We start from the raw sequence: 13,469 nt of genomic DNA, 5'->3' as shown, positions 1-13,469 counted from the left end.
TCTGCACCTTTAGACATAAGGCAAGGCAACTTTATTTGTATAGCACATTTCATACACCAGAGCAATTCAAAGTGCTTTACAGAGCAATAAAATATAAACATAATAAAGAATACAGATTTACAATAAAACAATAAAGGAAAAATTACTTAAAATTACTTGATTTACAATTTAAAAAAAACAATCATTAAAAATAGCAAAAGTTCAGACAGGAGTTGCAAAGTCGTTGAAATCCGGCGCTTGGGCAGTGACTTGCGGCGTCAGAAACCAACGAAAAAAGGTGTTCCATAATATCATCAGGGGGAAACATGGTGGAACAAGGACGAAAGTTAAGGCGGTGAAAGTCCGAGTGGGGGTGGATGGGTCCAACAAACACTGACTTTCACCCGAGAGAGTGGTGTTCGCATCCTGTAACATTCTGAAGCTAAACCCTATTCTTTTTCCTAAACCTAACCACGTGTTTTTGTTGTTGACGGGAAAAAAAGTCAGTTTGCTGTGTTGTACCAACGTAGTGCATTTACTTTGAAAGAGACTGTATGTAAACAGTAAATTTCCTGTGAAAATGCAAGTGTTTCTTGGAAGAAGAGAACTTGACACTGTGTCCCAGAATGTCAACAACCAACACACCCTGGGGCACCCTGCACGAAGTATTAGGATGTGGAAGGTCCATGACCAGAACATCAATGTGTGACAAGGTTGGGGTGAGAATGTGTTTTTGTGTTGACTCCATTTTTAAGCCCTGGAGGTTGCCGCTTGGTTTCAACTTCTTAAATGAACTCAGCATCATCAATCAGCCGATGGTGTCTGGACATGGCTATTAAACTGATCAACCATATTTACTCCTTACTGGTCATGATTTTTTGGAGTGATGATCCTGACCCCTGTGGTGGGTTATGTCACAGAAGGCCTACTCATAAAATGACTTCACAGATACCCTGAGCTCACTACAAACTAAGCTGAAGAGTTGGCAGACCTGTTCATTCAGACACCCTCTCAGTAAATAATACCTTACCAAATACCAAAACTATTAGCCATGAGTCTTAACACAGGTTTGTCATGGTGGTGTATACAGATATTTTAACACCAATTGACTTTTGCTTGTCTATTGCATTACTCTGTGACAAGAGTGTAAGAGTTCCACTTCTATGAAGTCTAATAGACCCTTTTAAAGGCCAACGTCACAATGTCATTTTATTAGCTGGAGGCAAAACACGACTCACCACCACAGGGCTGTAGGCGACCCTATTCATGTTTACAGTGTACATATTTTTTCTACTTTTTATATTATTATTTGCATTCCGATTTTATATTTAATTGTTTATATTATTTCCTTTTTATACGTATGCTTCTAATTACTCTGTATTTTTTATATATTTTATATTCATGTGAAAACCTACTTGGCAATAAAACCAATTCTGATTCTGGTTCTGATAATGTGTTGGAAGCTCATGGCCTGACGAGTGACAATGACAAAGATGTTAATCTTGACAGCATTGCAACTACAACAGCCATTGTATTTGGAAAGAATTTAAACAATGCTGCAGGACTACAGTTGTCTACAATTGTCGGGAAGTATAAAACCTTTTTTTGTTTTCGCCATGCCCACTAAAAAGCCCTTGTCACAGCCTAAGCATCTTGCGTGCAGTTGAGGAACAGACCATCGGGCCTGCTGCAGGTAAATACTGATGGGCATTTTTTTTATCCTCTATAGATACAAGTTAAACAACGGGTATTTCAGATGATGTTAAATGAAAAATCTATAGATGCTTTATTGTGTTTCAGTAATAGTAAATATGTCTTTGAGGTTTTCATGTTTCTTCATATAACCTCTGTTGTATGATTTAAGTTTGGTCCAAGACGCACTGCAAGGATGAAAGGCTGCATTTTCCTTGTTGTGAACTTGGCAGTTTCAGCAGCATTCTCCCCAAACCCAGTAAGAGTGACTTTACTGTTTTGCTTTCTGTCAAATTATGACGTATTTTATCCTACACATTTTCTTAGGTGTTTTAATTACCTAAAATTGAATGAATGGATAACAAAGTATTTATTTTGGTGGACAATTGGACTTTAAGACACATTTGAAAAACCTCAGAATCATGAGCTATGAGGCGGTCTGACTTCAAATTGAGTACATTTTCCTTTTAGACCAGCATAAATTATGACGTATTTAATGCTACAAATTTCACATTTTCTTAAGTACTTTTTATTACCTTAAATTTAATGAATGAATAACAAAGTATTTATTTTGATGGAAAATTGGACTTTATGACACATTTGAAAAACTTCAGAATCATGAGCTTTGAGGCCGCCTGACTTCAAATTGTGTACATTTTCATTTTAGACCAGCGTAGCACAGAAATGCAATCATGCAATCATGTGAAGAGGTTGTTGTCCACTAATCAGCAGTTTGATCCCCGGTTCCTCCAGTCCGCATGTCAAAGTATCCTTGAGCAAGATACTGAACCCCAGTTTGCTCCTGATGGCTTTTCCATTGGTATGTGAGTGTGTTGGCACTCACAAGTGGCAAGTGGTACCTTGTATGGCGGCCTCGGCCACCGGTGTGTGAATGTGATTCGTAGTATAAAAAGCACTTTGAGAGGTCATATGACAACAAAGGCGCTATACAAGTGCCGTCCATTTACCATGCCATTCATCATATTTCATGTTGTATATCTGAGAATTACATTGCTATATGTTGATGCAATAAATCTGTTTGTTTGTTTGTTTGTTTTTTCAGAATGGAGCACTCATAAAGAGTAAGTTGCATTATTTAACATTAATTTTGTTTCATAAAATTAATTCAACTCAATTATTGGTATTTAATCAATGTATCATTATAAGGCAGCATCTCATCTGTTTTTTTGTAGATATTGGTGAAGACAAGGACATTATAACAGCAAACAAGAGTGAGGACAACAATCTTTGTATCATTAAATAGTTCATGTGGTGAGAGTGTTTTGTGTTTTGTTTGGCCGAGCAGCTTTGTTGTGGCTTCACAGTGTTGTGAACTATTAGTTATTAATTTTTTTGCTCAAAAAAACACAGATGGTTCATTGGAAGATGATATCCTGGAGGTGAGTTTAGCATATCTTATCTTACTATATAATGACGAAAACTCTGTCTGTCTATGTGTGTGTCTGTGTGTCTGTTCCACGTTTTTCTTCTCACTGACTTGGTCAATCCATGTGAAATTTGGCACAGTGGTAGAGGGTCATGGAAGGATGCGAATGAAGCAATATTACATCAATTGGCCAAAGGGGGGCGCTATAGCAACCGATTGAAATTGCAAACTTTGAATGGGCATATCTCATGCCCCGTATGTCGTAGAGTCATGAAACTTTGCACAGAGATGCCTCTCCTCACGAGGAACAAATTTGCCTCAATAACTTCTGGTTATATAGATTTTCCGCCATTTTGAATTTTTTGAAAAACACTTCAGATCGATCTCTTCCTAGGAAGTTTGACCGATCTGCATGAAACTCTGTGAACATAATCTAGGGACCAATATCTAAAGTTCCCTCTTGGCAAAAGTTGGAAAACTTACTAAAACTGAGCTTCTATAAGGCAATAAATATTGAGGAGGGCGTGGCTCATCACATAAAGGTGTATAACATCTCAAGGGTTTCACCGATCACCACGCAACTTTGTAGACATATGACCACACATAATCTGAGGGGACCCCTCCATTATTGACCCCATCAAACAAAATGGGGCCACTAGAGAGCTAATTGCTTATCTAGGCCTAACCACCATATCGATTTTTACTAAACTTGGTAGATATGTAGAACAGGGCGCCTCAAGGTGACTGGAGAAATTTAACTCTAAGTGGCAACTGGGTGGCGCTATAACAACAGAAAAATGCTTAAACATGGCTAAAATGTGACCAATCGCTGTGGCTCCCCCTGTGGCCCAATGTTTTGGGGTTTTTTTCTAAGTTTTAGGCTAAGTCATGGTATGGTATGTTGTACATAATCACGGAAACTGTCAGTGTGTCATTCTGTCAGTCAGTCATTCTGTCTGTCCCACGTTTTTCTACTCACTGACGTGGTCAATCTATGTGAAACTGCACATAGGCACTGAGGACTGGCATAGGTAGAAGGTGACAAAGCTACCAATGGGTATGGACTAGTTTGTAGTGAATTACTTAAATGATAAACATGTATCTGTGATTGTGTGTGTCACCCCACACATTTCTTATAAATCTTCTTAGAATCCAGGGATACAAAGGAGTTCCATTACTGATGTGGACAGCCTGTGGGATTCCCCAGTCGCATATGTTTTGGACAATGGCCTTGGTAAATATATTTTTTTCTGGTTTATAACAAATAATGTCTGTCTAAATTTAAGGAGGAGCACGTCTTTGGGACATGTTACGTAACTATTGAAATTTGTGACATCGATTGTACACCAGTCAGTATGGTTGAATAGGCATCAATCAGCTGGAAGCTTTAACCAGCGAGGAGCCACATAACAATGCCCCTCAGTGGAGAAAGAAACCAGCAGCTCATTGATTTAAACAAAGCGACGTGGCTTACTGTCATGTCAACATCATTTCACACCATCCTGTTGTGCAACACAACCACCCCACCCCTCCACCTGAGCATACACAGAGGAATTTTGTGAGAGTAGAGTCTCAGAATAATGCACACACGCAGGATTATCAATTGCATTACATTTACATTGTCATTTCTTTGTTCTTTCCTGTAACATAACGTCCATGAACAACGGAAGAGCTAAATGCCAAAGGAGTCACCCTGAGAGCCTTCAACCAGTTCAGGTTAAAGTCATGCATTGACTTCAAACCAAGGGACTCTGAGGCCTATTACATTTCTGTCCAAAAGTTAGACGGGTACGTTTGGTTTTCTTACTTTGCATGTTTTCCAATGACAGTTGTTTGCTACTTTTGCCTACAAGTAACTGAACAAGTTCTCATGCATAGATGTTTAACTCACTCTACGTTTGCTTTGATAAATAAAGACCCTGGTCAGATCAGTTACATTAAGGTTTAAAGGTGATGAGCTGTTACTGATGAGTGCTTTTTCCATTGTAGGTGTTTTTCATATATTGGCCGAGTACTACCCAACGGACAGGTCCTTTCCATCGGGAGGTACTGTGATGAAATTTCCACCGTTGAACATGAGTTCCTCCATGCTTTTGGCTTCTACCATGAACAGTCCAGACATGACAGAGATGAGCATGTGACCATTGTCTACGAGAACATCGAAGAAGGTTTCATTAAGACTTTCATTATAATATTCCTCTTCTTTATATGTGTTACATCAAGGTGTATGAAGGACCTTGAATAGATTCATTCAGCAATACGTTCATTAACCTGTAATCAGTTTAGTAATTGTTAAACTATAAGCAGGATTATCAAGAGTATTTACAAATTAATCAGTCAATTAATGTCAAAATTAATATGTTAAACAATTCTGAAAAGGGGTACGCATGTAGCCCTAGTGGTACTTTGGAGTACTGCAGGGGGTATGTGAGATTGTTTTTTTTGTTTTGTTTTTTAATATTAATCATTCATAATTCCTAGAACAATCATATCACCAAAGTGAAAGTGCAACTTAAGGGTGCAGTTTAATGAAACTATGATGCTTTCTTAGTGTCACTGCATGATTCCAAAAAAATGGTTTGCCATGAATTTTGTAATGGATTCTGAACATTTTAAATGTATCATTTCAGTGTTTTCAGGTTGTTGTTTCCTAACTCTGACTCTCTGCTGAATTGTACCTGCTTATTTTTTTCTACCAAAAATGTTGAATGGCTGAAAAACTTTTTCAAAGGGGGTACATTATTTTAAGAAAAAGTTTGAGAACCACTGGTTGAAACAGTGATAAGTGAATTATGCTTTAAGCACCTATGCTGCTCTTGAGATTTTTTAATAGGCCTACATTATGCTGTAATTGATGTTTGGCTTTTATATGTGTTATCTAGGTCGTGAGCATAATTTTGATAAAGTCAGCAATGAAACCAGCACCACCCATGGAGTCCCGTATGACTACAATTCAGTGATGCATTATGGCAAAGATGCATTCAGCAATGGCAATGGATCAACAATTATCACCATTGACCCAGAGTTCCAGGATGTTATTGGTCAAAGACTGGAAATGAGTCCCAGTGATGTTCAGGAGCTGAACCTCCTCTACAGCTGCAGTAAGTGTTTGGAAGTATTGTTTATTCCTGTGACTAAAAAAGTAATTGACCCTTCACTATGTCCTGCCCCCAGACGCAGACTGGCCAATCATAATGTAGCATCAGGCCGGCTCTGACCTGAGTCTGACAACAACACAGCTGTGCTCCATTGACTCTAATGCAATCGTTTCAGATTTCCTTCATTTTCAGGCTGGTTTTGTGGATTTGGAGCTAAATGTTGTGCCTGGGGCACGTCGTGTATTAATGACACTCGTTACCTGGAGAGGTTGGAAAAAGATATACGTTTCTTCCCTGTTCCAAAACCAAAATCAAACCCTGGAAAGTGTAGGGTTAGCTAGCTAGCTACTGAAGATACAGCCTACTGAATGTATACACATGCTGCTTTTGCATTTTAATTATTATAACAGTGAAAAAAGACCGGCCCTGCTGTACAGGAACCAGTGGAGAGAAGCAGGGAAACTTTGCTGATATTCAACAACCTGTGTGTCATCGTCATAGTTTGACTTCCCCTGGAATCCCTGCCCATTTGGCGGTAGAGGCCCAGGTCCTGGCAGCAGCACGAGGGCAAAGCCAAACACCTTTCATCTGCACACACTGCGATGCCACACAGCTGGTTCAATATCAGCAAAGTTTCCCTTTATATTCATTGTCTTGTGTGGCGATCAGCAGTGATGTGGTGGTTCACTTTTACACTGTGATCTGTAGCCTATAGTTCAGCTTTAGCTTCTAACTATCTTTGTCTTTTTAACCTGTTGTTGCTGCTGAGTCAGTTTGACATCCTGGATATATCCTTCAAACACAGACTGTAGACCCCTCTGTCTACTAATTGGGATAATTGGGATTGGTTAAGGTTGATTAATTGGGATAACTATAAGGTTATACTGTGATGGCTGTGGTGCACAGCAAGTTCAGGGGTTCCTAAAAGGTTTTTGTGTAAAAGTCTAAATAAATTAATGACAACCTAAGCTCAAACTGCAGCTATAAAGATCATCCACTGATTCATCTGCTACAGACTTTAATAAACTGAGATGCTTTCACTGTTCAATGAATAATAGTCATTTCTGTGTTCTTTTTCACCTCTACAGACTCAACCATTGCATTTATGATGCACTGCAGCTTCTCTGACGGGAACATGTGTCAAATGAATGGCTGTTCACAGAGTGGCAGTGGCTGGGAAATGGTAACACATGCTCCCGGGGGTCCTACATCTGACCACACCAGTCTACCCAGTGGCACTTCTAATCATAGTAAGATTTCAGAATTTTAAAGTTAAAAGTCTACAGTTGTTTATTGTAAAAAGTTTAATGAAATACAATTTTTGGGGTTTCATGTCTGTTGGTTAAGGTTCTGACCATGAACCACAATATTCCCTGTTTCCATTAAACAGCAACCTCTAGGGATGAAAAATGAAGCCGACGCTGAAGTGCCAAAACCTGCATTTCCGTAATTGGCCCACTTAAGACTGGCTCCAGAAGCGAGTCAATCCCCATAGACCCCCATGTTAAAATGCCCAACTTTACAGCAGAAATAAACATGTTTACAGCCTGGTGCATAAAATGGTTTTGGTCTCTACAGCTAATGTCAGCATTTATGATAACTGTTCAGGGGGTGAATTTACATGATATGGACACAAGTATTCGGACGCCTGACCATTATACTGACAGGGACTGTAATGATATTGTATTCAAATACATATACTTTAATATGAAGTTGATCCCCCTTTTGCAGCTATAACTGCTTCCACACTTCTTAAAAGGCTTTCTACAAGATTTTGGAGTTTTTCTGTGGAAATTTGTGCCCATTCATTTTGTAGAGCATTTATGAGGTGAGGCACTGATGTTCATCCCAAAGGTGCACAATGGGGTTGAGGTCAGGGCTCTGTGCAGGTCAGTCAAGTTCTTCCAAACTCATCAATAATCCTTGCTTTGACCACTGGGGTACAGTCATGTTGGAATAGAAAAGGGCCTTCCCCCAACCGTTGCCACAAAGTTGGAAGCATAGCATTGTCCAAAATGTATTGGTATGCTGAAGCATTAAGATTGCCCTTCACTGGAGATAAGGTGCCTAACCCAAACCCTGAAAAACAGCCCCATACCATTATCCCTCCACCACCAAACTTCACAGTTGGCACATTGCAGTCAGACCCAGATTCATCTGACTACCAAACAGAGAAGTGTGATTCGTCACTCCACAGAACACGTTTCCACTGCTCCACAGTCCAGTGTTGGTGTGCTTTACACCACCCCATCCAACATTTGGCATTGGACCTGGTGATGTGAGGCTTGCATGCAGCTGCTCAGCCATGGCAACCCATTCCATGAACTCTTCAGCGATGGAATCAGCAAAGTGTTGGCGACTTTTACGCAACATGCGCCCGAGCAGTCGTTGACCCCGCTCTGTGATTTTATGTGGTCTTCCGCTTTGTGGAAGACCACAAAACGCTTCCACTTTCTAATAATATCCAGCAGGGGTGAAATTTTACAAGCCGTCTTATCGTGGAGGAGTTTAAGTATCTCAGGATCTTGTTCACAAGTGAGGGTAGGATGGAGCGGGAGATTGACAGGCGGATTGGGGCGGCGTCAGCAGTGATGCAGGAGCTTAACCGGTCCGTTGTGGTGAAGAGGGAGCTTAGCCAGAAAGCGAAGCTCTCAATTTACCGGTCGATCTACATTCCAACCCTCACCTATGGTCACGAGCTCTGGGTAGTGACCAAAAGAATGAGATCGCGAGTACAAGCGGCTGAAATGAGTTTCCGCTGCAGGGTGGCTGGGCTCAGCCTTAGGGATAGGGTGAGGAGCTCAGACATCCGGGAGGGACTCGGAGTAGAGCCGCTGCTCCTCCACATCGAGAGGAGCCAGTTGACGTGGTTCGGGCATCTGGTAAGGATGCCTTCCAGACGCCTCCCTTGGGAGGTGTTTCGGGCATGTCCATGCCCCAGAACACGCTGGAGGGACTACATCACCCAGCTGGCATGGGAACACCTTGGGGTTCCCGCGGAAGAGCTGACGGAAGTGGCTGGGGAGAGAACTGTCTGGGCTTCTTTGCTGAGGCTGCTGCCCCCGCGACCCGGACCCAGATAAGCAGAGGACAACGAGTACGAGTACGAGCATGTCTTATCGCAAAAGCGGCATCCTATCACAGTACCACACTTGAAGAGCACAGCAGCCACTGGTTAAACCACATGTCACTAACTCAATGACTCAAAGCAACTAACAAATCAGCCAGCGTCAGACTGTCGACTCGTCTGAGTGTCAAACTCTTTTCCTGAGTTCTGTGCTCTTCAGAATGACCCATTTTGTATCACAAATGTTTGCAAATGGAGACTGCATGGCGAGGTGGTTGATTTTATACACCTGAATTCAATAATTAACAGGTGTGGCCAAATACTTTTGTCCATATAGTGTAACGCACCCATTTACATTTTAGTAATGCTTTCAGTTACACAAAATTAAGCACAGGGCTGTTTTATGTGACCGGCTGTCTGCACGAAGTTACCACAGTCTAGAGTCAGATCCACCCCTCGCTGCTCCAAAGTTCCATCCTCTTGTCCAAATTCATTCACTTCTGGCTCCAAAAAAAATCAAGACAGTGATGGCCGAAAGGCTGAATTCTAGGCTTCAAAACAGGTCCATAGAAGCTACTTCCATTATTGTATACAGTATATGGTTCCCAACCAGCTGGGGACCTTTTCCATGCAGATCTGCCATAACACTTTCATTCCGGACAACAATTTTCCAGGTCAAGATACAGGTTACTTCATGCATGCTAGCACAGCGGGCGGGATGGAGGGAGACTCAGCCCGGCTGGAGACCCACACAATGAGTCCTAATAGAGATTGTCATGTCCAGTGTCTCCAGTTCTACTACTACCATAGCGGAAACCAGTCAGACCAGCTGAACATCTGGATCAGAGAGTTTCAAGATGAATGGGACCCCATGGGAACCCTCCATCTCATGGGACAGATCACTGGTAATGTAAAGTTATATGATTGTCTGCTATCATCTGCTCTTAAAAGTATTTAAGACTGAAGCTTTACCTCATATATCACCCATTAGTATTCAAGTGATGTAATACAGTCATCACAAAACTCTCCCTCCAGGTCAACCAACATCTCACTGGCAGCTCCACCATGTTTCCCTGAATGCCACCAAGCACTTCCGGGTGGAGTTTGAGGTTCGTAGAGGAGCAGGAACATCATCAGGCGGCTTCTCAATTGATGACATCAATCTGTCTGAACTTGAATGTCCAGACGTAACCATGCAGATTGATGATTTTGAGAACCTTTTGACCACGAGTGCATATGCAACCATTCTAAACAGCCCTCGGCACTACTCCAGTGGGGGCTATGCTTACTCATTTGGAGTTGGGCTGTATGGGACATATTTTGGACTGTTTGTGCAACTGATGTCTGGTGAAAATGATGACCATCTGGAGTGGCCTTGCATAAACAGGCAGGTGACCTTCCAAATGCTGGATCAGAACCCCAATATCCAGCTGCAGATGTCCAAACAAGCAAGTATCACCACTGACCTAGGCACATCCGATGATGGTAAGTTTAAAGAGCACGAAGAAATGGTTAAAAAATCATTAACTCTTGAATGAAAAGTCAGTAACAGCATCTCCTCACCGGTTATCTTGAATGTTCTGTATGCTTTCTGTAAACAGGTACCTATTTATGGGACAATCCTCGTGAGATTGGAATTTCATATGTAGATGACAATAATGAGACCATCTTTGTCGGACCTCTGCTTGGCAAACTTTATTTTGCTGATTCTGAGGAAATACAAACCAGAAACTTCCTCAAGGGAGGGAGTGTCGTTTTTGTCTTCAGCTTCCAAGGCAAATATTTTATTTTACTCTATTTTATTTTTTTTACTGTTTAACCGTCTAACTGTTTTGCTTGGAATTCTACAACTAACTTTGAAACATTACTGTACACCTAAGTGGACGTTTTGTTGTATATCATTACTGACACTTCCTTCCTATGCTAGATCTTACTCCTCTGGTTAATGGAAGTGTTCTTCCATGTCCTCAAGTGGAACCGGTGATGATGACACATCCGCCTGAAGATCTGGATAACGCCCCGTGCTCACCACGGTAGGACATTGTGTTATCAAATTGAGTACACTTTCAGCACTTGAACAACTTCTCATTTTAAAACAAAACTTAATGAAAATTATTTGATTTTAATATGCCTTTCAAATGATGCTATGCATTTTACAGGATTGTACCCACCACTCCTCCATCACCCACTACTCATCCAGAAATGACTTCTACTCCATATCCCACCACTCATCCAGAAAACACCACTCATCCACATCCCACCACTCATCCAGAAAACACCACTCATCCACATCCCACCACTCATCCAGAAAACACCACTCATCCACATCCTACCACTCATCCAGAAATCACCACTCATCCACATCCCACCACTCATCCAGAAAACACCACTCATCCACATCCCACCACTCATCCAGAAAACACCACTCATCCACATCCTACCACTCATCCAGAAAACACCACTCATCCACATCCTACCACTCATCCACATCCCACCACTCATCCACATCCCACCACTCATCCACATCCCACCACTCATCCAGAAAACACCACTCATCCACATCCTACCACTCATCCAGAAATCACCACTCATCCACATCCCACCACTCATCCAGAAAACACCACTCATCCACATCCTACCACTCATCCACATCCCACCACTCATCCACATCCCACCACTCATCCAGAAAACACCACTCATCCACATCCCACCACTCATCCAGAAAGCACCACTCATCCACATCCCACCACTCATCCAGAAATCACCACTCATCCACATCCCACCACTCATCCAGAAAACACCACTCATCCACATCCCACCACTCATCCACATCCCACCACTCATCCACATCCCACCACTCATCCAGAAAACACCACTCATCCACATCCTACCACTCATCCACATCCCACCACTCATCCACATCCCACCACTCATCCACATCCTACCACTCATCCACATCCCACCACTCATCCAGAAAACACCACTCCTCAATATCCCCCGACTCATCCAGAAATCACCACTCATCCAGAGATCACCCGTCATCCACCTAGAACAACAGATGACAGGTATTCAGATTTACTCACACATACACTTGCAACTCACTGTTAGTTATGAACACAGTGGGCTTGAAAAGTTTAATTTGATGTTGTTGGGGCTAAACAGGTGTGTATGTTCATATTAAGCAAAAAAAAATATAGAAACACTGCAGTGCAACAAAGGCTGCAGTAAGTAGATATATGATTGCAATACAATGCAGAATAACAGTAAGATCGGCGCACAGCTACTAGTAACCTGCAGACTACACAAACTATTTTCCTATAAACCACAGCAGCCTTTTTAGTGAGGTGTCATAGGGCCTTTTCCAAAGTACTATAATCCATTCCATAATCCATTCCTTTCCTCCTGCTGCAGCATTTTTGGCTCCTCTGCTGCTTTGGTGTGCTCTCCTGTCCTCACCCTCTTGTTGGCACTGATGCTTTTAATACCTTGATGTACGTCTCCTCCCGGGCACATCTCACCTCTGCACATGAACAGGACCAGAAGATCTGCCACTGGCTGAGAAATTCAGCAGATTTTATTTTTTATTCTTCTTTTCTTGTGGTTTCTGTGGATATAATAAAAACTTGAACTAATAAAAGGAAAAAAGGAATGGGTAAAGAACTCATTGTAGATGCTGTGTATTGGCGGTAATGAAATGTCTGTACTACTGTGGTGTTTGGACCATATATTTGTTCATATTTGGATTTTCTTTTTTGGGCTAATGTTGAAACTGTACTTTGATTTCTTACAAAATAGTAGACCATCAAAGAAACGAAAAAAAAACTTGATTTTAACTGGCTAATAAAAAGGTTACTTTGAGCCCTTTTATTTTTTCATGAAAAAATACATACATACTCTAGGTTTATGATAGGAGGTGAAATTCTGTAGCTCTTTCTGTACTGTGATTCTGATTCAACAAGCATATTTAAGAATAAAAGAAAATGCATGCAAAATGTTTTGTGTTGTTTGATTTTTTTTAACGATATACTCTCTTATGATTTCTAACACGTTTTAGGACATACTACACAATGACATTTTGTGACATTTTTGACGACATAGACATATGACGTGTTTATCACATTTTTGGGGACACACTATACTATAACGTTTTTGTGAAATTTTTGACAACACTATACGAAGAAATTTTTGTCACATTTTTGACGACATACTATACTATGACATTTTTCGGAAATTTTTGACTACACAC

General features: G+C 41.2%; 1 protein-coding gene across 1 annotated transcript; it reads left to right on the top strand.

Moving 5' to 3' along the window:
- The first annotated feature begins 1,539 nt into the window (after positions 1-1,539).
- On the top strand, positions 1,540-13,215 carry LOC125893314 (meprin A subunit beta-like). Its single transcript, XM_049583904.1, has 16 exons — positions 1,540-1,672; positions 1,844-1,930; positions 2,735-2,753; positions 2,865-2,903; positions 3,043-3,071; positions 4,208-4,292; positions 4,729-4,846; positions 5,048-5,226; positions 5,941-6,159; positions 7,245-7,406; positions 9,898-10,128; positions 10,259-10,708; positions 10,825-10,998; positions 11,151-11,256; positions 11,383-12,288; positions 12,635-13,215. Exons 2-16 carry the CDS (start codon positions 1,868-1,870, stop codon positions 12,711-12,713), a joined length of 2,859 nt encoding a protein of 952 aa, XP_049439861.1. The 5' UTR covers positions 1,540-1,672; positions 1,844-1,867; the 3' UTR covers positions 12,714-13,215.
- The last annotated feature ends 254 nt before the right edge of the window (positions 13,216-13,469 follow it).

This window comes from Epinephelus fuscoguttatus, linkage group LG8, assembly GCF_011397635.1.
Source record: "Epinephelus fuscoguttatus linkage group LG8, E.fuscoguttatus.final_Chr_v1".
Lineage (NCBI taxonomy): Eukaryota > Metazoa > Chordata > Actinopteri > Perciformes > Serranidae > Epinephelus > Epinephelus fuscoguttatus.
This window is presented reverse-complemented; position numbering and strand designations above follow the sequence as displayed.